This window comes from Triturus cristatus, chromosome 6 (assembly GCF_964204655.1).
Source record: "Triturus cristatus chromosome 6, aTriCri1.1, whole genome shotgun sequence".
Taxonomy (NCBI): Eukaryota; Metazoa; Chordata; class Amphibia; order Caudata; family Salamandridae; genus Triturus; species Triturus cristatus.
In genome coordinates, this window is record NC_140589.1 from 429,327,870 (window position 1) to 429,355,548 (window position 27,679).

At 46.4% G+C, this 27,679-nt stretch overlaps 1 protein-coding gene across 4 annotated transcripts in view; it reads right to left on the reverse strand.

Annotated features, from left to right (window-relative positions):
* ELOVL5 (ELOVL fatty acid elongase 5) overlaps positions 1–27,679 on the reverse strand; it is an 800,547-nt gene that overhangs the window by 244,182 nt on the left and 528,686 nt on the right. For all 4 annotated transcript variants that reach the window (XM_085610846.1, XM_085610847.1, XM_085610849.1 and 1 more), the window contains exon 4: positions 24,586–24,663. In XM_085610846.1, coding sequence (XP_085466972.1) covers positions 24,586–24,663 — 78 coding nt within the window. The remainder of the gene's footprint in view (positions 1–24,585; positions 24,664–27,679) is intronic.

Here is a 27,679-nt window from a genome sequence, read left to right on the forward strand (position 1 = left end):
GCAGGTGCACAGATTCTAAAGTAGCAGTTCTGGCAAGAGTAGAATCAGTAAAGGACAAGTACGTGAAGAGATTGTCAATGGGGAGTGTTTTGATGCCCTAGGATGATGTTGCCATTCATCTAGCTCTCTCAACAAGGATGCAGGGATTATGTAACTTATCGGCAGTTCCCCCTGCCGATATATCTTCACCTCCAGAGGATTTTCGATGTGATCCTTCGGAGCTCCGCTTTGTTCTGTTTCCAATGCTGGACGGAGTCTATTCATATGTAGCGGCCCGAGGAGCGTTTTCTCTTCACATGGCACCTGCCATTTTTATATGTCACACTAACCCTTCTTTTACCAAGACCACTTGCCTCAAAATGTCACCCTCTTGAAAGAATATAAATTGCCGCTGTAAAGGCATACAAGTACATTTGAAGACATGACTATACACCTTACTTAAATTATCTTACGTCTGGATCTACTGCAGAATCTTTTCACTTCCCAGCCAGCAATCCTCCTGTCAGTCAATGTTACAAGCTCATTTTACCATTCTATTTGGTTCATGTGACATAGCTAATATTATTCTCTGCTCCTAAGATTTCAAACTGAAGACTTCATTGTTTTCGTAATTTTCTCAAACAAGTGCATGTTGCTTTATACAGAACATTACCTCTTTTATGGATCGACTAAAAAATATACATCATTTAAAAGTTTCAGCGCGTCTCACAAATATACCACCAGCCCTCCTTTGGTTTTACATAGTTTGTAGATGGCTGAATTGACCTTTTCATGACTCATGGTACACCTCTCCCCTCAAACATGTCTACAAATAATGCTTCTCTAACCTCCGCTACTATTAAAGCCTTCTACTAAGAGGCTTAAGAAAGACACACCTTTGCCAATCAAAACTTCCCCTCCAGTATCATTGGATCTCTTGTTGGAAGAAATATGGGTCTTATGCCCCTGTATGGAAGAGACAAGTGCAAAATTGTAGGAACTCAATGATAGATGGTCCCGGATGGTAGAGGGGATTTTGACTGCAAAGCAACAAATTACCTACTTTACAGATACCACTCTCCGTGTGAAACACCTTAAAACACAAGTTTCTTCACTTCAGAAACAAGTTGAAGATCTTAAAAAGAGAAATAGAAAATAAAATCTACATATTTATGGTCTACTAGAGGGCACCGCCAATCGTGATCTTCAAATAATTTCTTACTAGATTGCCGAATTTGCTGGAGACACTCTTGCTCAATACACAACAAGCCCATCGATTGGGCCATCAGCCTACACAGCATCAACATCCAAGTAACCTAGAGGCGGTATTTTATATTTCTTGGAACATACAGAGTTGCTTAAAGTTCTTTCTGCTGTCAAGCAGAAGAAACAAATCTTATGGGTAGGTAAAGCCATCTATTTCTCGCAAGGCTATGCTATCAATACTGCAGATAAGTGTAAAAATGTCTGACTTTTTCATCCTTCCCTATTTAAAGTTTCCTCTTTAAGAACAGAACAACAACGTACAAAGACCCAGCATGTTTGAAACCTTTTCTTGAATAATGCAAAGTTCAACCCATGGAAACCTCCAGCTCTACCAAGATTTGACACTTGTTTCTTGATATGCATTTTTTATTCCCGGATAATTTAATCCCTAGGATATACTTAAGAATATGTTGCTTCACACTATTCTTTTTATGCATTTACATACTGACTTACTCATATGTAATCCTTGCAGCTAACTTACCTTTTTATTACAGGTGTTCTTTTCCTGTTAAGTACCTGTGCTTGTCCCCCATTCCTCCTCTACAATGCCCTTGTGTCTTTCCCTCTACAGTCCAGACCAGTCATCCTCTCCATGTGGCCTCAATTCCTCCATCTCTTTGAAAAAATATTTTAGGTATATTTCTCCCCCTTATTGTGTATGTCTTGTTGCTTTTTCATTTTTATATGCTCACGGTGGTCTTTCTCCCCGTTTTCTCTCTACTTGCTCTTCACTCATCAGATATGATTTCTATTTTTTTCTTCCTTCTTCACCATTAAATATATTTCAACTGTTTTTCGTCTTCTCTCTCAATTAATCAGTCTGTTCTCTTTCTTATTCTATTTCTTCTATGCTCCTGAAAATTGTATCTCGGAACGTTTTGGATTTAGGTTTACCAATCAAAAGACAACGTGTTTTATCTCAGTCATCTACTCTTAATGCAGACATTGCACTGTTATAGGAATCACATCTCACAGAAACTGAATCTTTGAAATTTAAGAGAGGGTGGGTTGGTGATATTTTATTTTCTCAAATTTCTGGTAAAAGAAATGGTGCTGTAACTCTATGTCATATCTTAACATTAACTTAGAATCAAAAGAAATTGATACTGAGGGTAGATGATTACTTACAAGATGTTTTATTGATACATTTCCATTTTCTGTTTTCAATATTTATGTGCCTACTGCGACAGATTGCCAGTTTTGGTCTACTATTACTCAACAACTCCAGATAATTCATTTTTGCAGCAGACTATAATCAGATTGCTGAACTTTTTATTAATAGGCATTCTACTTCTCCATTTGTGCCAAATCACTAAAACTATTTGTCCATGTCTTTAAACAAAGAGCATTTGTAGATTATGTAACCCTGCTCTATGAGACTATACATATTCTCCTCAGGACATCACACACAATGAAGAATTGAACGCATCTTAATTTCTTACGATTTGACTCAAAACCTACACTCTGTAGAAATCGGGTCAATTTTAATATCTGATCATGCTCCTTTCTTTATGCAACTGGACATATTACCTAAAACTGATCATTCAAAAGATGGAGATTCGACAATTCTTTGTTATTGAATACTTCTCACATCTTTCTCTGTATTTTTTCATGAATATATTTTCAACTTAATCAATTAGATGTTCTTGGCTTTTCAACCATTTGGGATGCTTTTAAAGCCTCTGCCTAGGATTTTATCATCAACTGCATTTCTAGAAAAAAGAGATCAGCTGATGCTAAAACTAGAGAAATCCATTGCAAATATTAAACATTTAGAACACACTTACTATGCATTGAAATACAAAGATTGTTTACAAGCTCTCATAAATGCCAAATTTCAATTCAATACACTATCACACTATCGACTGAAATTGACTCTGCATTCTTACTTCAATCTAGTGCCACATATTACGGTGGTCAAAATAAATCTGGAAAATGACTGGCCAACTATCTTAAAATTAAAAACAACATTTTTGTTTATTATGGATATTCATCGCGTTTTACAATATAATGATTCAGAGAGACTTAACAAATTTATTTATTTTTACAGAACACTTTATGCCCCAGAAACCCTTGCACTGAAATGCTTAATTATCTTTCATCTGTATAAAAATCTTCCTTACCACAACTAGACTTAGCTGATCTTGAAAAAGATACAACTCTGACGGAGTTTCATACTGCACTATATTCACTCATTTCCCATATTCATATCGATTACAAAACTTTTTCAAGAGTTTTAGCTCTTTAGACTAGAATACTTTCTCCAAAACCTTCTTGGTAAAAAAAAATCTGCCTTTATTAACGGAAGATAAACATCCGATGATATACTATTACTGTTTGATATTTTGTCGAAGTCTGTCCGCACATCTGATCCTTTAGCGGCAATACCATAAGATGCTAAAAAAGCATTTGATTGTGTCAACAAGTCCTATATTTTGTACAATTTTAAATGGTTAGGTTTTGGCTCAAAATGTATCACTCATTTCCCTTTTACATACCTCTTCACAAGCAGCCATCTTTGTCAATGGGCTTACTTCTCCATACTTTATCTTGTGTAGAGGAGATCAATATAGTTGTCTTCTTTCACCTTTTCTTATGAACCAAGCATTGGAACCTTTTATTTTTAAACTACAACATACTCAAGACTGTCATGGTTTCTCCAGCAATGGATAACCGATTAAAATGGCAGTATATACTGATGACATTTTGTTATTTATTTCATAACCCAAGTCATCACTTCCAGCTTTTGTAATCAAACACAATTCTTATTCACTTGTCTCTGGTTACAGGTTAATTCATGACAAATGTGAGATCTTGCCTCCGAGTACTCTCACTACTAATTTTATATTGAATGCGGCTAAAATTAAATATCTCGGTTTATGGTTCTCCCAATCCATTCAAACTTCCATTACATTAAACTTATTCAAATGCATAACTGAATTAACACTGATCTACTGTTGGCACCCTTAACATCTGTCCTGGTGGGGTTATCCTGATACCATCAAGATAATGTTAGTACCCATTATGATATAGATTATATGGAGCATCTCTTTAAATATCTCATCTAAATATTTTAAGAAAATGTATTCCAAACTAACATTTTTTTTTTGGAACAAAAAGAAACCTTGCCTATGCATACTGAAATTAAAACGGCCTAAAACGGATGATGGTGGAAATTTCCCAGATTTTCATAAATATCACAGCATTTTTATGAAAACAATCTCTAATTTGGATTTCTGAATCTTTGGACAAATATCTGGTATGGGTCGATTTGGAAGAAGGTTTTTATCTCCTTTTTCTTTCTGTGAATATCTGGTATTCTCCCGCAAACTGCAAAGTCTCTCTACACCATTTAAAAAAAAACTTTTGTTTTAATTTTATCAACATTTAACAGTGCAGTCTTTCCATGCTGGAGAATAGTTGAATTATACAGTCTATACACGAGATGCTAAACCAAACAGCTTTGGATACCCTGATATGTACAAATCTACAAACCTGCGGTCCAGAAGATCGACAAGAGGTCTCCCCCTCCCGTTAGGAATGATAATATGCAACACCAATGCGGTACTATCACCCTCCTCCCCCTCGATATTCCAGTGGTCGTAATCTCCAGAGTGCTTGTGTCAGCTTACCTGTAAAAACCAGCCATGTGTGTAATGCGTCTTTGAGTTTAGCATCCCTTCTACTGTGCTGCATTTATGTCTCCCCTGCTATGGCCCACTCGGCCAGATCTCTATGACACAGTGCCACTGTCTGGGTGCATGTTGACATCCACATAATTGCAACTCTGCGCAGCATCAGCAACATGGTCAATTGACTAAATTTATAGGTTATCTTAAGGCTGTTCGGACGTTTAAATAAGCCTTGCATGCAACACTGTGGTGTCAACACTATGGGTAGTCGGGTGGCGGGCACCATTTCTTCCACCACTAATTGCCAAAAGCTGTGCACCGTATCACAGGACCAAGCTAAATGTAAAAAGTCTGCCTTACTCGTATTACAGCGAAGACATGTGTCTGGTTGGGATCCAGTCATGCGATGAATAGCTTTAGGTGTCAAGTAGGTTCTTTGCAGAAAACTGTAATGTATCAGCCGAAAGCAGTCATTGATTGATACTGTACTCGTTAGTTCACACACCAGTTGCCAGTCTAAATCTCCCATTGGGGCGTCAAAGTCTAAATTCCAAGCCACACGGGCTGGCTGTGGGGCTTCTGCTGTATATGTCTGCATGGCTCTGTACAGATGTGTGATCAGGTGCCTACCAATTCACAGGTCATCAGTACCTCAAGAGTGCAGAACAGTGGCGGGGCTGCTGGTTAACATGGTCAGGTGTGCCTATCCTTTCCGCCAGGCATGCATAGTGCGAGACTTGCTCATGACCCAATCTGAACTCTTGATAGGCGGTTTAGAAGGAAATGAAAGTCTCGCCCGGATATAAATCGCCCCATTGCGCACAGCCTCCCTCTTTCCACCCTTGAAAAGACTTATTGGTCTCCAACTGTCTTACTGGCTTTAATATATAGACTGGTAGTTCTCTGTGAAACGACGCACACCTGAGTAATGTAGCTACAAACTGGAATGATACAAACTGTTGCCACACTCTGGCTGTCTGTCATACAATATGGGGAGCATCTCTTGGTGTACCCATTTCCTCCATGAGCAGCTCCGGGAGCCAACCAGCGTCCACCAGCCCTGCCAAAAGTCGATTCTCCCATCAAGGATCCACATACCGTGTGTTGCAGACGGGAAGCATAGTAATATAAATTTAGCCGTCAGACCTCCAACCCACCCGCTGCATATGATTTGGTTATTGTAGCCAATGCAACTCTACTACACCCTTCTACCCATAGTAATGAAATAAGGAGCGAGTCTAGCTGCCAAAACACATGACGGTACAAAAGGGGGTGGTGATGGACGGAGCATCAGAACCAATCAAACACTCACACCCAGTCAACAGATCTGGGTTTGATCCATCACCGTTCTTTAGCCCACTCTGCCACCCCAGTTCAGACATGAAAACACATGAGCTGGGTGTGGGCACAACAAATTCTGTAGTATGTACAAATATTTGGGTAAGAGTACCATCTTTGGGATGGCTAATCTGGGATAGGGGGAGCATATTTATGAAGGTCACTGACTTTTTAGGAGCAGGAAACCCTTTACCCATATTAAACTGCATATGTTGTGCTCTTGTGTGGGCTATCCGGACACCGATGTACCTAACTGCAGCCGGTTCCCGGCGCAGACCCAAATCAGGGAGGTGTTCAATTGGAGGCTGGGGGAAAGATCAAAGCTTTCGTTATGTTTATTCGGAGTCTCGATGCATTTTCGAATTCCTCCAGCATTGCAGGAGCACTTGTAATGCAACACGGGGTGAAGAGACATAAAATGAAGCAACCTCAGCATACAAAGATACTATATGATGAACGTTCCCTTGGTGTATGATGTGGGCTTGTAGTTGTTGTCGGGCTGTAATCGTCAAAGGCTGCATCGCCAAGGCGAACAGGAGTGGGGAGAGTTGGCATCCATGTTGCGTGCCCCGGCCCAGTGTCCACATCTCCGATCAAGTCTGTCCCACGTGCACTCTGGTGACAGAGGCTGTATATAGTAAACTAATCCACCCTCGAAATTGACGACCAAACCCACCATACGCCGAACCTCCAAAAGGTAGCCCCAGTCAACGGTGTCAAACGCTTTTGCTTAGTCAACTGAGACTAGCGCCATCTCATCATCATGGGCCTGTGTCTCGTAAAGCACATGTTTAAGTAGTCTCAAGTTCATACCTGTGTGTCATGTGAGGGACTAACCGACTAGTCAGGAATTTCCACAAAGTTTTTACGTCCAAATTAATCATTGTGATAGATCTATGGGCAGCAGGGTTTGTCTCATCTCCCCCTCAGTTTCAGTAACATACAGATTTCCCTTCACATGGTTGTGGGAGGATCCCCGTATTCCGGGCCTCGAGAAAGACTTACAATAGGCGTTGTGTAGTCTTTGCCGAGTGGGCCTGATAAAATTTACCAGGGAAGCCATCACCTCCAGGGGCCTTTAAGCGGGGAAGCATGTTCAAGGCTGTTCTAATTTCCTCTAGTGCCAGTACCAGGTGTTGTAGGATTCTAGCACTGCCTCACAGAGTGAAAGCACCATCAGTAGAAGCCAAATGCCCTTCAGGTTTCTGGTACGCTGCACTGCCAATATAATAATCAAGGAGGAGCGTGGGTAGGCAATTTACTCATTCCCCTATTCACAGCTATTTTGCATATCGATTGTTGCCCCAGGCCCTGATTATGTCTGCTGCCCAAGTTAAAAGACCCACCTGATGCTGGTGTGTGTGTGGGGGGGGGGGGGGGGGGGGGGGGGGGATTAATTGCTGTAGGTGCCACTAGTCTCTAGGCTGCCTGCAGATGCTGGATCTATGGTATTTCTTATAAGGCTCCTTGAAGCGTCCTACCCAATGCTCAGGGAATAGTGGGACAGCGCCTGTGCATCGCTGTACCGTGAAGCTTCACTTCTGCTGTCTCTGCTGCCAAAATGCCACCCGTGGCCTCGAGAGCACTGCCCCCCCTCCCACCTCAGTCTCTGGCCCGCAGGGCGGAGCGGTCACTGGAATCCTGGGAATGCAATGCAGGAGCCCTCGGCGAGAGTCTTTCTCGCTCCCACAAACACAATGGCACTGCCCGCCAGGTCATGGCTGCTATCCACAGGGCCCAGGGGCAGGTAATCAATCCGCGGGGCCATACCGCTTCTCAGCCGCAGTCTCTGGTGGATGCCCGCGGGGTTGTCCACTGCAGTCAGGGTGGCCCGTCTTCCACCGCAGGGTCAATTAAACCGGCTACCCGGATGCCACCGCACCGCACATGACCGCCGCTGTCTAACTTCACTGTCGACACAGCTGAGGCAGCACCAACACCCAAGTGGTCTGTTTGGAGGGGCTGCACTACACTCTGGTGTCGCCTCACCTCAGTGTTGACTGCGAGCGGGTAAAGCACCTCCAACCGGCCCCAGGCTGTTTCGGCCTCCACAACCGTGTCTGCTCTCAAGACCGCTACGCCACTGGCCTCATGGGCGCAGCATTCGCCCAAGTCCCATCTGGGTCTGCGATGCGCCACTCTATCTTCTACGATGGGCACAATTTAACCCCTGTCTCTTCTCAGAGGGCATGTGGAGGGTATCAGCAAGCGGTTTTTGGTGAATGTGCCCGGTTAAAGTGCAGGATACTGTAGGATTTCCTCTCGAGCCAGCTGGGAGCTCCGGGGTTTACGTCCTGACGGCAATGTTGTTAGGCCACGCCACACCAATTATTTTTTTTAAACTTCTTTTTATTCCCCACACCAATTTTTAAACATAAAAGTAAAATGTTAGACCCTATATTGTCATATGCCTCTACAGCCATTATATTCTTCCTTACTTCCACAAAGTGGCTCCATAAATTAACATTAATCAATATTCTACTGGAAATCGTGGAGAAAAAAAGGGTTTAATATGGATCAATCAACTAGTAGTTAATAATTCCTTACTGACATTCCCACAAGTCCAATCCATTTTTGGCTTTCCATCTTCTTTTCAACCTAAATTGCAAACAGTACATAACATCCTTTTATTGCATATGCTCACTTCCACTATCACACTCAACCCAATTAAGTCATCCCTTCTCCCTTAAGTACCATTTTATCTTTGAAGCCTCAGGCATCTGCTGTACACAATTTTCTACAATGGGTCCCACTAGACCATGGGTACTCACAAATAAAAGTACAGTCTGGTTTGTAGCCAACGGCCGCACCAATAGGTGGGGTCAGTGGGGGCAGGGCCAGTAGTGGCAGGGCTACTAGAGTTAAAACAAAATCTAAAAAAAAAAAAAAAACACTTTTCAAAACACTACTAGACAAGTGCAGCATTTACCTGTAAACAGACATGCATAAACAAGAGGGGTGCAGGGCACCTGTGAACAGAGACAGGGAGGCCTATAAAATGACCTATAAAACTATAAAAAGATGTGTGCAGTTAAATTGGGGCATGAGGGACAGTCAAACTGGGACACAAAATAGGCCTCAGTACCCAAAAAAATGTGACTGCTTTTAGTAAATTAGAAAACTAAAAAAGTGACCTATGTCAGAAAATTGAGAATTTGTTTTTACTTATAAAGACTTACTGTATACGTTTTTTGCATGTTATGGAAGACTGCAGGCATTTGAGCTTGATGCAAAAAAAAGTTTTAATATCAGGGAAATCAACAGTAAAATCTGGCCCAGCAAACCCCAAAATAGGCCTACAAACAGTCAAAAAGAGTCCATCACTGACCTGATGGAAGACATGTGAGGAGAGCAGGCTGGTAAAGAAGCTGGTCTCTGGGCGGTAAGGATTGGAGCAGGCTAGGCCGATCCACAGGAGGTCCCCTGCTGCTGCAATCGTCTATGGTGGCAGAAAGTTCTGAGAAGATCAGGCTGCGGGCGGCGAGGATGGGAACAGGATGGCCCGATCCACAGGAGACCCCCTGCTGCAATCTTCAATGGCGGCGAAATCAGACAGCAGGCAGCGTGGAAAAGTATAGGCTGCAGGCTTCAACATGGCTGGCAAAGGCAGCAAGAAGCTCTTGGAAGGGCCCCATAAAAGTCGGCTGTGAACGAGCAACAGCTGACTTTTAAAGGGCCTTTGCTTCCCGCCAGTGCATGGCGCATGACATCGCCGAGGTTATGAGTAAACACAAAAAAGAGCCGCTGGAGCATGCACAGTGAAGCTGTTCTAGCAGCCTTTTTAGGTCTCGGCTAGCGAAGGCTGCACTTGCGCAGTCTCGCTCGCGAGATTTATTGTTTTCAGAAGTGGGGCTTTAACCCGCCCCTCTTCTCCATTGGCTGGCCTCTTAAATGCTGGTCAGCCATTGGAGAAGAGCTTTGTCTCTCCAAACAAGCCCCGTCTTTTTCCGATTCGGAGGCGTGTTTTTTCACTTCTTTCGTTTTTTTGTAGCCCTGCCCCTTTCCGCCCCTTTTACACGTGGTGGGCGTGTTTTTTTTTTTTTTGTGCGTCGGATGATTCGTCCATTATGTGTGCGGTCGGAGCGGGACTGGGGTCGCCTCTTCCTTGCTGCTCGGCGTTTCAAGTCCGGCCATTTCAGGTAAAAGCACTCACTGATTTCTGATGTCTAGCAACCAGTGACTATTAGTGAATAGTGAATACCTTTCCTCAGTTCGTGCTCACTAGCCGCCCACATTTGAACCTACACAAACTCATTAGGGCAGGTTTAGGATGCCAGGCTGACAACGAATTGGCAGATTAGGCATACTTTCTGAGCTGCCTTGTCTGGCACCAACTGATTCTCAAAGTTGGATTTTTACAATCATGAATCACGAGGCGGGAGATTAGGCTCTAAATCGGTAGCCTTCCTCCTGAATCGGGGGGGGGGGGTGCCCTTGTGCTCATATAAAGCGCTCCAATAGCTTTGGGTCGAGTTCGCGCTATATAAACAACTGCAACTACAGTGATACGCATGACCTCTAACTCAGCATGTCTCTTAGTTCAGAAATGTCATCAGAGCGGGGCCAGAATCGTTTCTTAGTTTATTCTTTAAAACATTCAGTTTTAAAAGATAACAATTTACTAAGGTAAATAAACTTTAGTAAACGTTTAAAGACACCTTTATTTTATTGCAACATGATATTTTTTGCAACATAACATACAAAATATTGCTCGTGCACCAGCTTTTACAGCCTGAGCCAACCCGTAACTCTGGTCTTGCTGTTAATTTGTAGGCTCGTCTACCTTTGCATTGCATGAGGCAAGTTAGGACATCGGTTGTCATTGCCAGTGCTTGATGACTACACACACTTAATACTGTGTTAAAGTCCTTTCTCTATTTCCAGACCCACACAGTAATACCGCCTCTGCTTCGGACGGAAGCGGAAGTTGCGGGTTGGCTCCAGGGAACCCACAGGAGTGCAGAGAAAGGCTTGCTTCGTGAAGATTCAGGGAGAACGCACTAGAGAGGAAAATAAGAAAGATTTGCTGTTTCGTCGGTATGTGGCTCGGGGACAGGGAAAGGAGGCAGAATGTGAGGCGGGTGTGATTTTTGCTGCCTCCATGCACTTTGGGTTATCTGCAAATGCCGCGCATTTTTCAAAGGCGGGAAGCACGCCACTCTTTAATTTGCGGCGCTAAAATGTAGTGCTTTGTTTGGGAGAGGTGGTGGATAAAGGAGCCCTCCGCTGCTCTGAGCTTAAAACTAGTTTTTCATTCTTGTTGAAAATGTTCGAATGGAACCCACCCGTGAGCTAGATTGCATGAATGTGCTTGCTGCATTGTTTGAGACACTGCAGCAAATGTGTGTGTGTGTGTGGGGGGGGGGGATTGTATTCTCACATCTCAACAACAACCGTGGAGCAGACTCCGTTGCATTTTGTGATCTATTATTTCTAAAGTGCGCGTGGAAGCCTGTTCGAATGTGTCTGACTTCGTTTTGAAAGAGGTGGCCTTGGGATTTTACGTTTTATAGCCTGATCATATAATATAACTCTTTGATTAAGGCTTCAGAGCCCGATCCCAATAACATTACTGGCACTTTGTTATCTTGTATCAGTAGAACCTATTGTGATGCTGTAGAAATATCTTTTGAAGTATGTGTATGTGTAAGTATGTGTCTCTGTGTGTGTGGCTCTGTGTGTGTGGCTCTGTGTGTGTGGCTCTGTGTGTGTGGGGGTGGCTCTGTGTGTGTGGGGGAGGCTCTATGTGTGTGCCTCTATGTGTGTGGCTCTGTGTGGGTGGCTTTTTTTGTAGGTGGCTCTATGCGTGGGTGGCTCTGTCTGTGTGTGGGTAACTCTGTGTGTGTAGGTGGCTCTATTTGTGTGTGGGTTGCTCTATGTGAATAGCTCTGTGTAGGTGGCTATGTGTGGGTGGCTATATGTGTGTGGGTGGCTTTGTGTGTGTGGCTGTGTGTGGGTGCAAATGCAATAGGTCTCACATTTGAGAGAGATTAAGCTATTGACATTGTAAATAACAATGCAGTTTCTTTAAATGTGTTAAAAACAAAAACAAACAAAAATAATGTCATGAGCAATGCCAATAGCTCTAACTTTAACAATGCCGAGACCATTTCATTGTAAATGCTTGTTGTGTTTACTGAGAGCCTTGGGGATCATGCTGCAAACAGAGCAGCTGTGCTGGGGTTTCATGCCAAAGGTCAGAGGTCCGCGGGCCACCATGGAAGGTCTGGCAGGCCTCTGGCAGCCCGTGGGCCGTACTACGAGTACAACGGCTCTCTATACGGACAAAACCCTGACACTGAAATATTCTGGGAACATGATCTTGGTATAACATGGCCTATCCCCCATGTGAAGAAAAATATGGGGGACAAAATTGCAAACATTTTCTACTGTAGCAAATACCACACAAACCTTATATTATGATCTTACCGATACTTGCTGGTCATGCCGAGCAATCCAGGCAGGTTTATCACATATGTTGCTCTCATGTCCTTGATTTTAGGAAGAAAATCTGGCACCAGGTACGCCTTCTATTTAACTCAACAGTACCTTCCTTTCCCATTAATATTTTCTTAGGAAGTTTGCTTGGGACAATGTTTCAGTAAATATGCACATTTTGGATTTGCTAATAGCAGTCTATCGAGTGCTCGGAAGCCCAGTTCTTCTAGTGATGAAAGCAGTCTCCGTGCTGTTTGAGCTTCTGCCTCCTGAGGAGTTATCTTGAGAGTTTGGCTCCCAAGCGAATGGATCCTCCTCATAGGTGACATCTATAGTTGGGTTGCAGAGCATATTTAGATTGAAGTCCCCGCTGATAATCCAACTGTTAGTATCCTCAACGTTTATTAGTTTTGAGAGCTCTTCCTTCAACTGCTGTGCTCCACTGTTTTTTTCTCGGGATGTAGATAGAGGTTTATTAAAATTATTTCTTCCGTTTTGGACCTCCCCCTAATGGAAATTCGTAACACTTGCATTGTATTTGGCGGGGTTCGTTTATGTGCGAGAGGCACTACAGCATAAATGCTCCCTATATAACTATATATGGCAAGGCCGCTCTTTTTATGGCCAAACCGTGCATTTTGCGTGGGAGAAATGAAGTTCAGATTATAGCCGGGAAGTGCCGGCGGATAATCGGACCACGTTTCTTGCAATGCAATGATATCAAATCTTTTCAGATAGGTACAGAGTTCTGTGTCGGTCAACTCATCACCTAGGCCATTGATGTTCCAAGAGCATAGGTTAAGAGTGTTGGGAGAGTTCTTGTCATTATACTTATTTCGTCATTGATTTTCTGTTTTGACATTTATAGTCCTTGAGAGCCAGCTCCAGTCTTGATAGGCAGGGCTTTTCGTGGCGAGCCCCACGCAGTACCGAAAGTGGTCGTGGATTTGAATCGGATTGGCCGTTCTCTTTCCGTCGTTCGCTGTCTGGTACCAGTGGATCGGGGTATTTTGGTTTGGAGAATGGTTGGCGCTTTATACCCCAGGTGTTGAACATTGGCTTGTTCTTTTAGTACTCTCTGAGCCACTTCTGTGGTTGACCAAACTGTTTTTGTTGCTTCGGCCCCTGGGCGATCCATTATTTCTATGAACTCGACTGACTCCAAGTCGCTGGTGGATATATTTTTTAGGCTGATTATGGAATTATGTAAGCGTAGTATGTTCCCCCTGTTTAAGATGTCGAATGGGCCCTTTGATTTATACTCCGGAAAGAACATGATTGTGGGGCTGTCTGCCTGCCCCATCTCGTGTGTTGGACTGTCCTGAGTGATGGTGGGAACGTCCCCTGAGCCATGGTGTTCCTCGCTCAGAGTTCCTCGACCCTGAGCGCTATTTTCCTTTGCCTGTGTTGACTCTAAGTCGGCTACAATTGCTGATGTTATTATGGCCCCTTGTGGGTGACCTGTTTCATTTCTATGAGCGAGGCTGGAGACAGTGGTATAATTTTCTTTTTGCATCTCTTCCTGGTTCAAACTTTCCCTGAGATCATGGACCAAATCTTTTTCGTTGCTCCTTCGAGCATGTCCTGCTTCTTTTTTGTGAGTGACACTAGTGGCTGTTTTTCTGTTAAATATGGTATTCTTTTTGGTCTTTTGCCTCTCTTCTTGAGTCGGGTTTTCTCATGAATCGTGATCCATATCTATTTCATTGCAGTTCTCGGCTGACATATCTTTTACTGGTTCCGATGTCAAATCCCCCGTGCTGTTATTTTTTTTTCTAAATATTGCGGGGATTTTTTTCTTTTGGTTGCGGCCCTTCCTACTCTGCTTTCTCCCCTGTTTTGTAGATTGAAGATGTTCCGGCGATTCTTTATTTTGTGGGATTTCGCCCAGAAGCATTATGTTAATAGGTGAAGGCCGCTGACATCCACTGTCCCTTGAATTCCTGTCTGGTCTTAGCTTTGTTAAGTCTGCGGCTTCCCTCTCCTGCTGTGCTTTTTGAGTCAGCTTTGTAGTCATCAGACTTGGTGCCCAGGAGCCTGTACTCTGTATCGGCCATGCTTTGTTTCTTTTTTTTTTTTTTTTTGGAAAAAGTTTTTATTGAACAATAATTCGGTTACAAGTATGGGCCTACAACCACCCGGGCCGGCCGCTAGGTACATAAGGAAATATACACATATCAAGGCTGCAATCCGTTCCCAGGGCACTGCCCCGCCGTGGCTCAAGATAGTTCTCGGAGAACAGCAAGCGTCAGTCCAACAATAACAGAAACAAAAAAAAGAAAAAACAATAAAAACAAAAGGCGAGTTACGAGGGATACCAGTGCGGTTCAGGCTCCCCCCGGGAGACTCCAGTCAGAACATTTGAGCAATCCGCTAAAAGAGAGGAGTACCGGGAGGCCGGGGACGGAGGGGGGGGGGGGAAGGGGGTCAAGGGAGATGAACGTCCATATGTAGTTGTTACAAAAAGCGCCAGGAGCCGTCAAGGGTCAGGGGGACATGGCGATATCAGTGTCCACCAGGGGGGGCGTACAGATGCCTCCGCGATACGCATTCCATTGACCCCAAATTCTACCCCATGCCCCCGGCTTGCCACGGGCCACATACACTGTCTTCTCCCGAAACATACACCAGTCCATATTCTCCTTCCATACTGACACGGTGGGCGGCCGTTGAGCGCCCCAAAGTTGCGCTATATCCCTCTTGGCAATCATGTTCCCTAGGGCCGCCCACCGAGTCTGAGCCGCGTTGTAGTCATTGGGCTCCCACACATTCAGGACACAGCGACGCACCTCCGGCAGCAGCACAACCCCGGTGACCCGTCCCATGACCGTGTGGACACGGCGCCAGTAGTCCGCCACCTCGCGACACTCCCAAAGGATATGAAGAAAGGTGGCGCTGAGCCCGCAGCCTCGTTTACAGAGCCCGTCGTCGGAGAATCCCATCGCGACCAAGCGCGGACCCGTAACATACACCCGGTGGAGAATCTTGAGCTGTACCAACCGGAGACGAGCCGGAATGGCAACCTCCTTGGGGGACGACAGTGCAGACTGCCAGTCTTCGTCGTCCAATTCAACCCCATCCCCAGTCCAAGCCTCCCGAAGGCGCACCAGGAGATCCGCCCGGTGATTAATCAATTTTTTATAAATTAAAGAAATAGTACTATCAGGGACATGTCCGTCAAGTACGCGGTCCTCGAGGGGCGAGGAAACCGGGATCTTGGTCCCCTCCCCGAAGACCGAGAGCAGGGCGTGTCGAACCTGGGCGTAGCGGAAGAACTCCCTGTCGGTCAGCTCGTATTCGGCCTGGAGCACCGCGAACGTCTTGACCGCGCCCTTGTGCCACAGGTCTCCCACTTTGCTGATACCAATCGTGTCCCACTGGTCAAACCCCTTGGTGGTCCACAAGCTGCCCAGGCGGTCGGAGGCAAACAAGGGAGTAGCACATGTCATTCGCTCACTCCAGCCCGTGGCCGCAGTGGCAGCCCTCCAGGTCCGCACAGCAATCTTAGTAGGACCCGTAAGGGTCCGGTCAGCCAGGCGGGAATAAAGTGCCCTGTTGTAGTTCCCGCCGGGAAGCAGGAACTTGTCCATCTCATACGCCGGATTCAAGCCGGGCGCATACGTGGCGTGGTTAATGGCAGATAGCTGCGAGGCCCAATAGTACCTACGAATGTCAGGAAGCGCGATGCCCCCGTCATACCAGGGGAGAGTGAGCTTGGCAAGAGCAATACGCGCCCGGCCGTTCCACACCAGTCTCCTCTGCAGGCTCTCCACCTCCCGAAAGTAGGCCACTGGGATAACGTCAAAGGAGTTCTGGAGTGCATAGAGGAACCTGGGAAGGGACATCATTTTAAACAGCGCGGCCCGACCCAGCGGGGACAGGGGCAGCCTGCACCACCGGGCCGTGTCCTCCCGCAGTCGCCGAAGTGGACGCAGAAGATTCTGCTCGTAGCGAGCCACCGGGTCCAGCGAAACGTATATCCCCAGGTACTTAAAGCCGCTCAGAGATATTTGAATCGGGAGCCGAGGCGGCAGGAGAGGAGGACCACCAGCGATGGGATAAACGCAGGATTTAGACCAATTGATCGTGAGACCCGAATTGTTCCCAAAGGAGGTCAGAACGTCAAAGAGGACGTTGAGTGACTGCCGCGGTGAGGTGAGGTACAGGAGAATGTCGTCCGCATACAGCGAGACCCGATCTTCAAAGCCCGGGCCCCACCGGATCCCTCTAAGCGAGGGCTCCCAACGGAGCCAGGCAGCGAGTGGTTCCAGGGCGAGAGCAAAAAGCAACGGGGACAACGGGCACCCCTGCCTCGTGCCCCTGCCGAGGGCAAAGGGCCGAGAGACCCGCCCATTCACCACCACTTGAGCCATGGGTCCCGTGTAAAGGAGCCTCACCCAGCCAATAAATCCCTCTCCAAAGCCGAATTTATCCAAGACGGCCCAGAGGAATGGCCACTCAATAGTGTCAAATGCCATCGTGGCATCCAAAGAAACCAACACGGCCGGTTCGGAGAGGAACTCCGCCCTGGCGAGGACCCCGTGCAGACGCCGCAAGTTAAGAGCGGTGTTGCGGTGCGGGATAAAGCCGCATTGGTCCGGATGAATAAGGTCGCACACGACACTCAACAATCGATTGGCCAGGACTTTCGCCAGGATTTTAGGCTCCGCATTGAGCAGTGAAATAGGCCGGTAAGAGGTACAGCGGTCACGAGGCTTGCCCTCCTTGGGGATAACGACTATAGTGGCCAAGCGCTGGTCGGCAGGAAGGGAACCCGCCGCAAGAGAGTCGCGGAACATGCGGCCGAGGAAGGGTGCAAGCTTATCAGGACGCAATTTGTATAGTTCAATGGGCAGACCGTTAGGACCCATAGCCTTGCCCGAGCGAAGGGAACGAATCGCGGTCGCTATTTCATCCGACGATAAGGGGGCGTCCAACCGCTCCCGGTCCTCAACGGACAGGCCGGGCAGAGCAATATCTCTCAGTAGGAGGCGAGAGTCATCCTCGTCCCTGTCAGTCACCGGGGAGTACACCGCCCGGAGGTGATCAGCGAAGCATTCCACAATCTCATCCGGCTCAGTCACACACACACCATCCGCAGCACGCAACTCGGGGACCACACGATTCACTCTCTCTTTTTTGTCCAGCCACGCAATCAACTTACCCGCCTTGTCCCCCGAGTCATACAATCGGCCCTGCTGCTCCCTATACATAGTTTTGGCCGCGTCAGTGACCAGGGACCTATATTCGAACTGTTTCAGGCTAAGGGCATGTAGTCCGTCCGGAGTAACATTCGCCTCCAGGGCCGACTCCAGCCCCGAGATGTCAGTCTCCAGCTTTACCACCGCCTCGCTCCTAACCTTCTTGGCCACCACTATCTGGGCGAGGGCGTGTCCGCGTATCACAGTTTTAAAGGCTTCCCAAAGGGACAACGCAGACGACACCGACCCCTCATTTTCACTGAAGTATTGGTCCATGGCCTTAACCAGGCTGTCACGAGTCACAGGGTCCCGCAGGTACCAGGGGTTAATGGGAGCTATCCGCCCTGCGGACCGCGACCCGGTGTCAAAGAGAAGCCATAGCGGAGAATGGTCGGAGATACCACGCGCCAGGTGTCTGACCTCTCGAATCCGACCAGTCTGCGCCGCGGGCATAAGAAAGTAGTCTAACCTGGAGAGACTCCCATGCGCCCCCGAATGAAAGGTGAACTGACACTGGGTCGGATGCAATAGTCTCCAACTATCCACCAAGCCGAAGGTCTCCAACATCCCACCCAGCCATGACTGGGCAGCGGGGAGGGTCCTCGGTGGGTGACGATCCAGTTCACCCGAAACCACAGAATTAAAGTCCCCGCCCATGAGCAGGAGGCCGTCCGGAAGGTCAAGCAGCATTCGACCCAAGTCAGTGAAGGTGGAGTTCTGGAGGCCCGGGGGGACGTAGACTGAAACCAGGGTAAGGGGCTGCCCCTCCCACCTCCCAGTCAAACACACATAGCGCCCTCTGTCATCCGAGACTATCCTCGTGATCTCCACCGGAAGGGAGGTTCGCAGGAGAATGCCCACCCCCCTGGAGCCAGTTGTGAAACCAGAATGGGCTACGAGGCGGTATCCCCCCCTGTTCATCGCATGGCAGACATTGCCGACCAAATGCGTCTCCTGGAGAAACACCACATCAGGAGTCAAACGACGCAAATATTGCAGTACAACACCCCGCTTAATACGGTCCCCCAACCCATTGACGTTCCACGACATAAGCCTCAACCCGTCTCCCCCCATCCCATCCAATAGCTCAAGAGGCCCCCAGCCCGCAGCACCGCTCCCAAATATGGATAAGAATCAATACCTCGCCCTGTAAACAAAAAACACACAACTAAACAACCCCTCTTCCCCCCCAACCCCACCCCAAATCCAACGCCCCCCACCCTGCACCCCTGCGGGCCAAAGACCCCCCCCAACTTGCAGTGTGCCTGTCGCCCCACTAACCCCATTCTACAAAAAGACCCCGGAGGAGGAAAGGGACCCGTACCCGCCCGCACCCCTCACGGGTCCTGGTAAAGCACAGTATGCAAAAGAAGTAAGACCCAACTGTACAGTGCAAAGCCGCAAAAGTAAGGACCAAAGGTCAGTCTAAGGGGGCCCGTCACCTGCGGTGCCCCCGGATGGCCCGGGCCGGCCACCCCCGTCCGGCAGCGAGTCCAGCCAGTCACTTGCGGCCACAGGAGAGTCAAAAAAGGCTGTCCGCTCTCCATGCTCCACTCGAAGTTTCGCCGGGTAGATCATCGAGTACTTCAGGCCTAGCTCGCGGAGACGGCGCTTCACCCCCTGGAATCCCATCCGCTGTTTCTGGACCAGTTGCGTGAAGTCCGGGTAAAAGTTGATGGTCGAGTTCTCGTAGCGGACCGGGCCACGGGTCCGTGAAGCCTGCAGAATAGCATCGCGGTCCCTGTAGTGGAACAGTTTAGCCACGATAGGCCTCGGGGGGGCCCCCGGCCGCGGCCGGCCGCCCGGAACTCGATGGGCCCGCTCCACAGCGAAGAATTTGCTTAGGCCAACCGGGGACAGCTGTTGCAGGATAAGTTCCTCGACCACGAGGTCCACCGGGCGGCTGTCGGAGGACTCCGGTACCCCAATGATGCGGATATTGTTGCGTCGGGCACGTCCCTCGAAGTCCTCAAGCCGCCGGGCCATATGGTCGTTGACCACTCTAATGTCCCCAAGCGCGGCCCGCAGATCCGACACCTCCGCACCCAGGGTGGAGGTCCGTGCATCAAGGGCCTGGACCTTCTCGTTGGTTTTAGAGAGGTCGGCCCGAATCAGGGTGACGTCGATCGCGACAGTGTCGATCTTACGGGCCAGGGCCTCATATTGCGTCGCGATAGTTTCCCTGATGCCCTCGATGGCGCCCATAATGTCCTGCAGGGAAGGTTCCGCAGCGACGGTCGTGCCTCCCCCTGCAGCATCCGGGGAGAGGCCAGCAGCGCCAGGGGACCCCCTGCCCTGGGTATAGCGGTCCATGTTGTTGCTCTGGACCGCTCCCCCGCGCAGTGAAGCCTTGGTCTTGCGCCCCTCCGGACCCCCTTTGCCCGCCATGTGAGCGCAGTCACTCAATGGGACCTCCGATCAAGGGGTGCGCGGGTGCCAGCGAAAGGACCACAAACCGTCGGTGTTGGGGTCGGAGGCGTCAGACCCGCCAGTAGCAGATGAAAGCAAACCTCGGGCAGAGGCCCAGGAGGCACCTCGCCACCGCGAGCACGCACGCCAGCTGATCTCCTGAAGGCCAAAACCGAAACCGAAAGTGCTGAATCGGTAACTGGCACCACGCTGAGGCCGCTGTTGTTCAATTGCAGCCCGGCCCCACGGGTCACCTTCACCCCGGCCACCTCCGTCGGGTGGGTCCCAAAAGTTCCGGCGACGATAACTCAGGATTCCCAGGTCCGATTAGAGTTTTGAAAAGAGATATATGATCAGCTGGTCTTCATCTCCCAAATTCCATACACCAAATCAGGATAGTCTCAGGATTTATTCCGAGGAGCAGAAAGGGTCCGGGGAGCCCTGTGCTTACGCGACCATCTTGGATGCGCGCTAGGCTCCTCCCATGCTTTGTTTCTTAACTGGTCCAAACCCTTTGGTGGGGTATTTTTTTTGTGGCCTCCCTGATGTCTGAGAGGAGATTACCTATTGCCGTTTGGAGTGTAGCCAGTTTGTCTATGACTGTTATACATGAGCAGTTGGTTTGTATTAGTTGTGTGTCTGCTTGCGCCCTTCTTACCAGATTATTGAGCTCTGCTAACTTGCCGTCAATATTGGCCACGAAGATGGAAGGCGAATTAAGGACAGACCGTTGGAGATCAATCTTGTCTGATTGATATTGGATGGCATTTACGGACATTTGCATTGTGTGCAAAAGAGATGCCCAAATGTCTTCTTTTATTTGTGAAGTTTCCTTACCGGATTTAGGGTTTTGCGCATTCTTGTTCATGCCTTGGGATTCATCATGTGGGGCCGCGGAGTAGGAGGCTACCAGTTCTTCCCACTCTTCTTGAGTGAGGTGAGAGGATTCAAAGTCCGTAGTCTGCAGTGATTTAATAGGTGTTAACATGTTTTAATTTAATATAGAATGTTTATTTTATTTTAAATGATTCATATGTGTATATTTTTGACATAATACTTACCTGCAAATGAATGTTGCACTCTGGGAAGTGTATGCTAAAGTCAGTCATGTGACCAGAGACGTTATAAATTTGTAGGCACAGAGGCACTTAGTGAGACTTCCTGCCCGTGATCAAGGCTAAACTGCTGAAACTAGTTGGGACTGCAGGAACGCTGTGCTGAAATCTTAAATTAAAGGCTCTCTGCTTCCTGAAATGGGCCTCTTGTGTGTTTCTTCATGGTGCATGATTTGTCGGGCTTCTCCGTGCCCGTCTTGAAGAGGACGCCCTGCAGGGTCGGTGGCCCCCTACTCGGAGGTTTTCCTGTGGATGTTAAATAAGGGAGCATGACCCACACGCTGCTGCTTAACCTACAAAGGAGACGCCAACACGGTGAATAAACAGCAGCGTTGGAAGGGATTTGGCTGGGGATGATTCCCCTTTCAATCGTTCAGTGAACAGAAGCCTGTTAATTTTAGAAACTGTAACACCCAGCATTACGCTATTACAAGTCAGCTGAATGACTTCCACTTGGATTTATTTTAAAAACGAGTGCAAAAAGGAGCTGAGCAGTGTGTCATCTACTGACAGCAAAAACGAAAACTTTTTGACATAATACTTACCTGCAAATGAATGTTGCACTCTGGGAAGTGTATGCTAAAGTCAGTCATGTGACCAGAGACGTTATAAATTTGTAGGCACAGAGGCACTTAGTGAGACTTCCTGCCCGTGATCAAGGCTAAACTGCTGAAACTAGTTGGGACTGCAGGAACGCTGTGCTGAAATCTTAAATTAAAGGCTCTCTGCTTCCTGAAATGGGCCTCTTGTGTGTTTCTTCATGGTGCATGATTTGTCGGGCTTCTCCGTGCCCGTCTTGAAGAGGACGCCCTGCAGGGTCGGTGGCCCCCTACTCGGAGGTTTTCCTGTGGATATATATAAATATATATATATATATTTATATTAAATATAATTTTAAAGTTTAAAAATGAGATAAAGATAATAATTAATAAATTATTTTCCAAGTAAATATATGTATATGTATACATTTTTATGTTTGTGTGTTTATATTTTTTTAATTACGTTTATTTTTTAATTGATATTTTTTACATCTATATTTTTTACCTCAATATTTTTGTACTTACCTGTTATGGTATTTGAGTCGATATTTTTGCAGTCAATATTTTTTTTCTATATTTAGACCATTGATGTTTGTTACATCGATATTTTATCAGTGAACCTTCTGGAGCAAAGAGATGACTTCACATTACTAAAACACTCAATGACTATCACAGACGCAATATGGAGGCCTCGGTTGCATCTGAGCGTAGTAGTACCACCTTTGAAGCCTTTCATTTACAAAAGCGCACCAGACTCACAAGTGGGATACCATGTTTATTGGGAGACACATGGGAACACTAAGGGGCCAATTCCGATCCGGGTCGGAAGGGCACCGAACGCGATCCGGCCGGAAAAACTATGAGCCGTACGCGTGTTTTCCGCCCGACTCGTACAGCTGTACGAGCGAGCAAGTATGATGCGAGCTATATGAAATTCACCGACCGAGTCGTTTCCGGCTCCGAACCGCTCCGTATGTCTCGGTCGTAAGCCAACCGTGGCGTGCAATGGATGCGATTTACGACCGAGCCAGTACGACGCACGCATCGGACAGCCTATGCGAGCCGGAGTGCGGGTGGTTGCCTTTGGGGGTCCGCGTCGGACCCCGGTCACCCGCGGCCCTACGACTCGGACACAGGGGGAGACCCAAGGGTCTCCCCAACACAGGCATGTACAGTGCGGATGGCACCGACGCGTACCCACTGTAGGGGGCACCCTTGTGCGAGACATACCCATTCAGTCAATGGGAGCCATGTTTATTGGGAGACGCATGGGAACACTAAGGGACCGATTCCGATCCGGGTCGGAAGGGCACCGAACGCGATCCGGCCGGAAAAACTACGAGCCGTACGCGCGTTTTCCACCCGACTCGTACAGCTGTACGAGCGAGCAAGTACGATGCGAGCTACATAAAATTCACCGACCGAGTCGTTTCCGGGTCCGAACCGCTCCGTACGTCTCGGTCGTAAGCTAACAGTGGCGTGCAATGGATGCGATTTACGACCGAGCCAGTACGATGCACGTGTCGGACAGCCTGTGCGAGCCGGACTGTGACCCTAGCATAGCAACCTCTTTGTTCATGCCATTTTTAGAAGAAAAAAAACTTTATTGTGCAGCTCTTTTTTCCATTTTCCCTAACCCCCCATAATTTAGCCATATTTTGGATATTTTCTCTGTGCCTTCCTGTTCAATCCCCAAACCCTGGGTTCCTTTAGAATCCACAGGTTTTGTGGGAAAAAAGACATAAATTTGGTCTAGGTACCTTTTGTTAAAAACAGTTACAAAGATTTATGCAGAAAGTATTCCAAATACCAAACAAAGGGGGAAGAAAAACTTCAGCAGCTACGGGTTAATTCCACCATAACTAAGCAAGCACTCCCCAAGCCAATAGGTTTGTTCTTCATTTTCAGTTTTAAGTCAGAACTCTTGGCTTTGCCTAAGCCCAATGGGGTGCTGAATTTGCATCAGATGCCGACCAGTTGCAGAAGCAGAGGAGATTCAGAACACACTGAATTTTATCATGGCCTGGTAACTAAAGGTGGTTGGTAGGGAGAAGGGGTTCTTACTCTTATGAAAACCATAAAAGGAACGGCTTTGGCATCCCTAACAACTTATTTGTTTTAACAAAGATAATCAATGTGTCTTGAAGTGAAAGAAATAACAAAAAGACATTCCCATTTGTGTACAACATATGTTTGAGATAAATAATTCAATGCAACAAAAAGTGTGATGATAAAGTGTACTTTTTATATGTAAAACAGTCCCTCGTGCATTCTATCAGAACCAATATCTGGACGGCGGAAGGATATACCCAAATAGTTAATAGCATGACAGTGAGACTAAACAACTCCTCTTAGCTGATACAAGATGTGATTTAATATGTCTAAATGGGGCTCACCCAAACAAGTCAATGATTTGACCTAAAGTCCATTCTCTGTGGATTGAAAACAAGAGGTCCAAGGCCTAAAAACGAATTGGTGTTCCTAATTTTTCTAGAAAGCTTTCTAAAGGTCGAAAATCACTATAGAATTCTGTATATCTTTTCTGTAGTATTATACTTTTGGAGTCCTAAATAACATTAAGGCTTTCCTTAGGAGGAAGGATACATTTCTAAAAATGCTATTGGTCTGGAGGACACATCTGCTAACATCATGATGGCATAAATGTTACCTTCATATCTGCGTCCCCTCCACTGTGAGTGTCCTGACAGATCACGTTGTATCCACCTTCCCATACTCCTGTGACTAACTGTGGGATGATAAAAGAGAAAAAGAGAATCAATCAATAAAACTAATGTGCCTTAATTGATATTAAATTCTGCTCTTCGAAAATAAACTTGCTTCAACAAAATGATTCTGTGGAAAAAAGGACTATAGTAGGCATCAGTGTTTGTGATAGTTACTAGCACAATGTGTGTCAGTAAACATCATTATATGACAAGGAATAAATAAATTATCATTTATTACAAGCACCTGAGCTTTTAACTGATACCGAACATGTTTAGGAGGAACTGAATGCTTAGTGAGAAATGTAAAATACTCAAAATGTGTTCCAGTCACATAGTAATATCAATAATTATTTTGTTTCTAACTTCTAAATATGGCCAAATGCATGTTTGATCTCACAGGGTAGTAGGATGGAGAAAGATTTAGAGCACTCACAGAATAAAGTGCTCTAATCCAATTTACAAATGATTTTACGATAGTAAACCCCATATTTGTGTCCACAGAATCATGATTGGTTGAATTATACTCAAATCGATTGTACCTACAATCACTTACGCTTTGGTAAATGTAGAAGCAGAGGCAGAAATGTAGATCACTTCCTCTAAACTCAGTCACTCCCTCAAAACCAGGTAACAATCATAAAATGGAATTTTACCTTTCTTGAATATCAGTTGTTACAATGCATGTAGTTTACAATGCAGGCGGATTTTTACCACACATTGTTTTACAGTGTGGTATTTGATTACATATTATGCATTGCAACAACTGATATTTTAAATACATATGTGTGTGTGTGTGTGTGTGTGTGGGCGGGTGGGTATGCGCATGTGTGTATTGTTTGTGTATACACACACATCTATAAAGCCATTCAATATTATGTATATATGTGTATTTACACACAAATACATTCATTTATGTGTGTGTGTGTATACATATACATCACCCCACACATACAAATGTATGTGTGTGTATGTATGTATAGATATATGTGTGTGTGTATATAGATATATATATATATATATATATATATATATTCAAAGAAAACGCGCTTATTCAAAAACACGATACGGGCCACACCAACAGTGCCAGATAAAATTCTTTATTCCAAGAACAACAGGCATGACGCGTTTCGAGTCCCACGACTCTTAATCATATGCCGCTTGCTGTAGTCTCAGTGGGTTCGTTTAGATTTCAAATATAACGTAGCTTAAAAAACATTGAGAAAGGACAACAGTCAATGCTTCCAGTTCTTAAAGGGGCAGTAAATTACCAGTTTTTTGATGGTTTGTAATTATCACCGTTATTCAGAAGAGCAGCGAAAAATAGTACAAATACTTATAAGGTTACAATTTAACCCCCAAGTGGTATACACATCAATATTTGTTTTTTTCGTTGCATAGTTTCATTCGGTCTTTGCTCGTGATTCAGGACTTCAAATCCCAGGATACATTATAATTGCCCCTACCATTTTAACTGGTTCTCAATGTCGATTTTGGCAAAACTGCACAATGTTTCACCGTTTACTGAGTGCAACACTTGCTTCAAAAGGAAAGTTCCATTACTCAGTAACAGTGTTACAAGGTCAAGTCCCGCTACCACTGAGTTCCCATATAGCTGTTGTTTGTCTTTCAGAATTCGTTACCTCTGACACTGGGTGTATAGGAAAAATTCCTAATACAAATCCTGGCTGCTTTTATGTTCATTTCCCAAGTTTGCGGCGGGCCTCGCAGAACGGCCCTTCCATCAAGAACTTCGTTCATGTCCATTTTGATCAGCCGGAGGGCATTCCATGACATAAGCTCCTCGCTTCACCAACACCCTGATATATATATATATATATATCTTTCAGGGAGGGATCCCTGCAGCGCTTTTTCTGTCTGATTGAGGAAGCAGTCTTCCCGTGAACCCAAAAACAAAACCTTTACCTCTACCCATTCCTGACTTCTAAAGACCCCTTCGCACCATTTCCGTCTACCTGTCACTGATTCCTAACAAAAACCCTTACTTCTCTTCAGATCTACCTGTCTCTGAACCCTAAAAAACCCTTACCACCATTTACCTCTACCTGTCACAGACCGTTAAAACAACCTTACGTCCCTTTACCTCTATCCACCCCTAAACCATATAAAACCTTTACCAGCATTTACCTCTTGCCCGCCCGCGATACCTAAAAAATCTCTTATAGGAAAGCAGGATCTGCTTTCATGGTTACCCCCACTTTTTGCTTGGGGTCAGGGTGTTTTTTTGACCTAGTCTGCTGGGATCCTGCTAATCAGGACCCCAGCAACTGCGCTTTCTCCCCTAAATTGACATGGTAAGTACTTTGGTACCTCCACAATTGGCTACTGGTGAACCCTTATAAGTCCTTAGTATATGGTGCTAAGGTAACCAGGGCATGGGCACACCAGGGGTCTCCCATGGGCTGCAGCATGTATTGTGCCACCCATGAGAGTTCGATTAACACTGTGGCTACAGGCCTGCCATTGCAGTATGTGTGAGATGGTGCTTGCACCGGTCGCCTCAACACCAATATCCGACGTGGGACAGCTCAGCTCGTGCATAGCTTCTGGTCTTCTGTAGCTTCGACTGGCCCTCACAGCTGCAGCAACAAGGTCACCGTTGTCTCTTCAGAACTTCCCGACATAAGTGGGCATTGTGCTTTCGTGACTCCCGGTCACCTCCGAGTGGCATAGACTTTGTCCCCTCTTCTTGCAGGTACTTCACTTCCAGAATCCACCCTTGGATTCCCCCAGAATCCTTAGCAGTCTTCTCCAGAGGCATCTTCATCAAAGTCTTCAATTGCTGTCTAGGGCAGGTTCTGATGTCACTTCACCCCTATGCACCCGGCTTCCCTGGTACAGGTAACCTGGATCCTGGGGCATCCACGGGTTGGGTGCCTCACCAACCTTCTGTCTTCAAAAGGGTTTCTTCAGGGTCCTCCAGAAAGGGTCCTTCTGCTTTAAAACTGCAACCACGACTTCTCCATTGACTTCCACTGGACACGCAGCTGTGTTTCCACTCTGTACACAGCCTCTTTG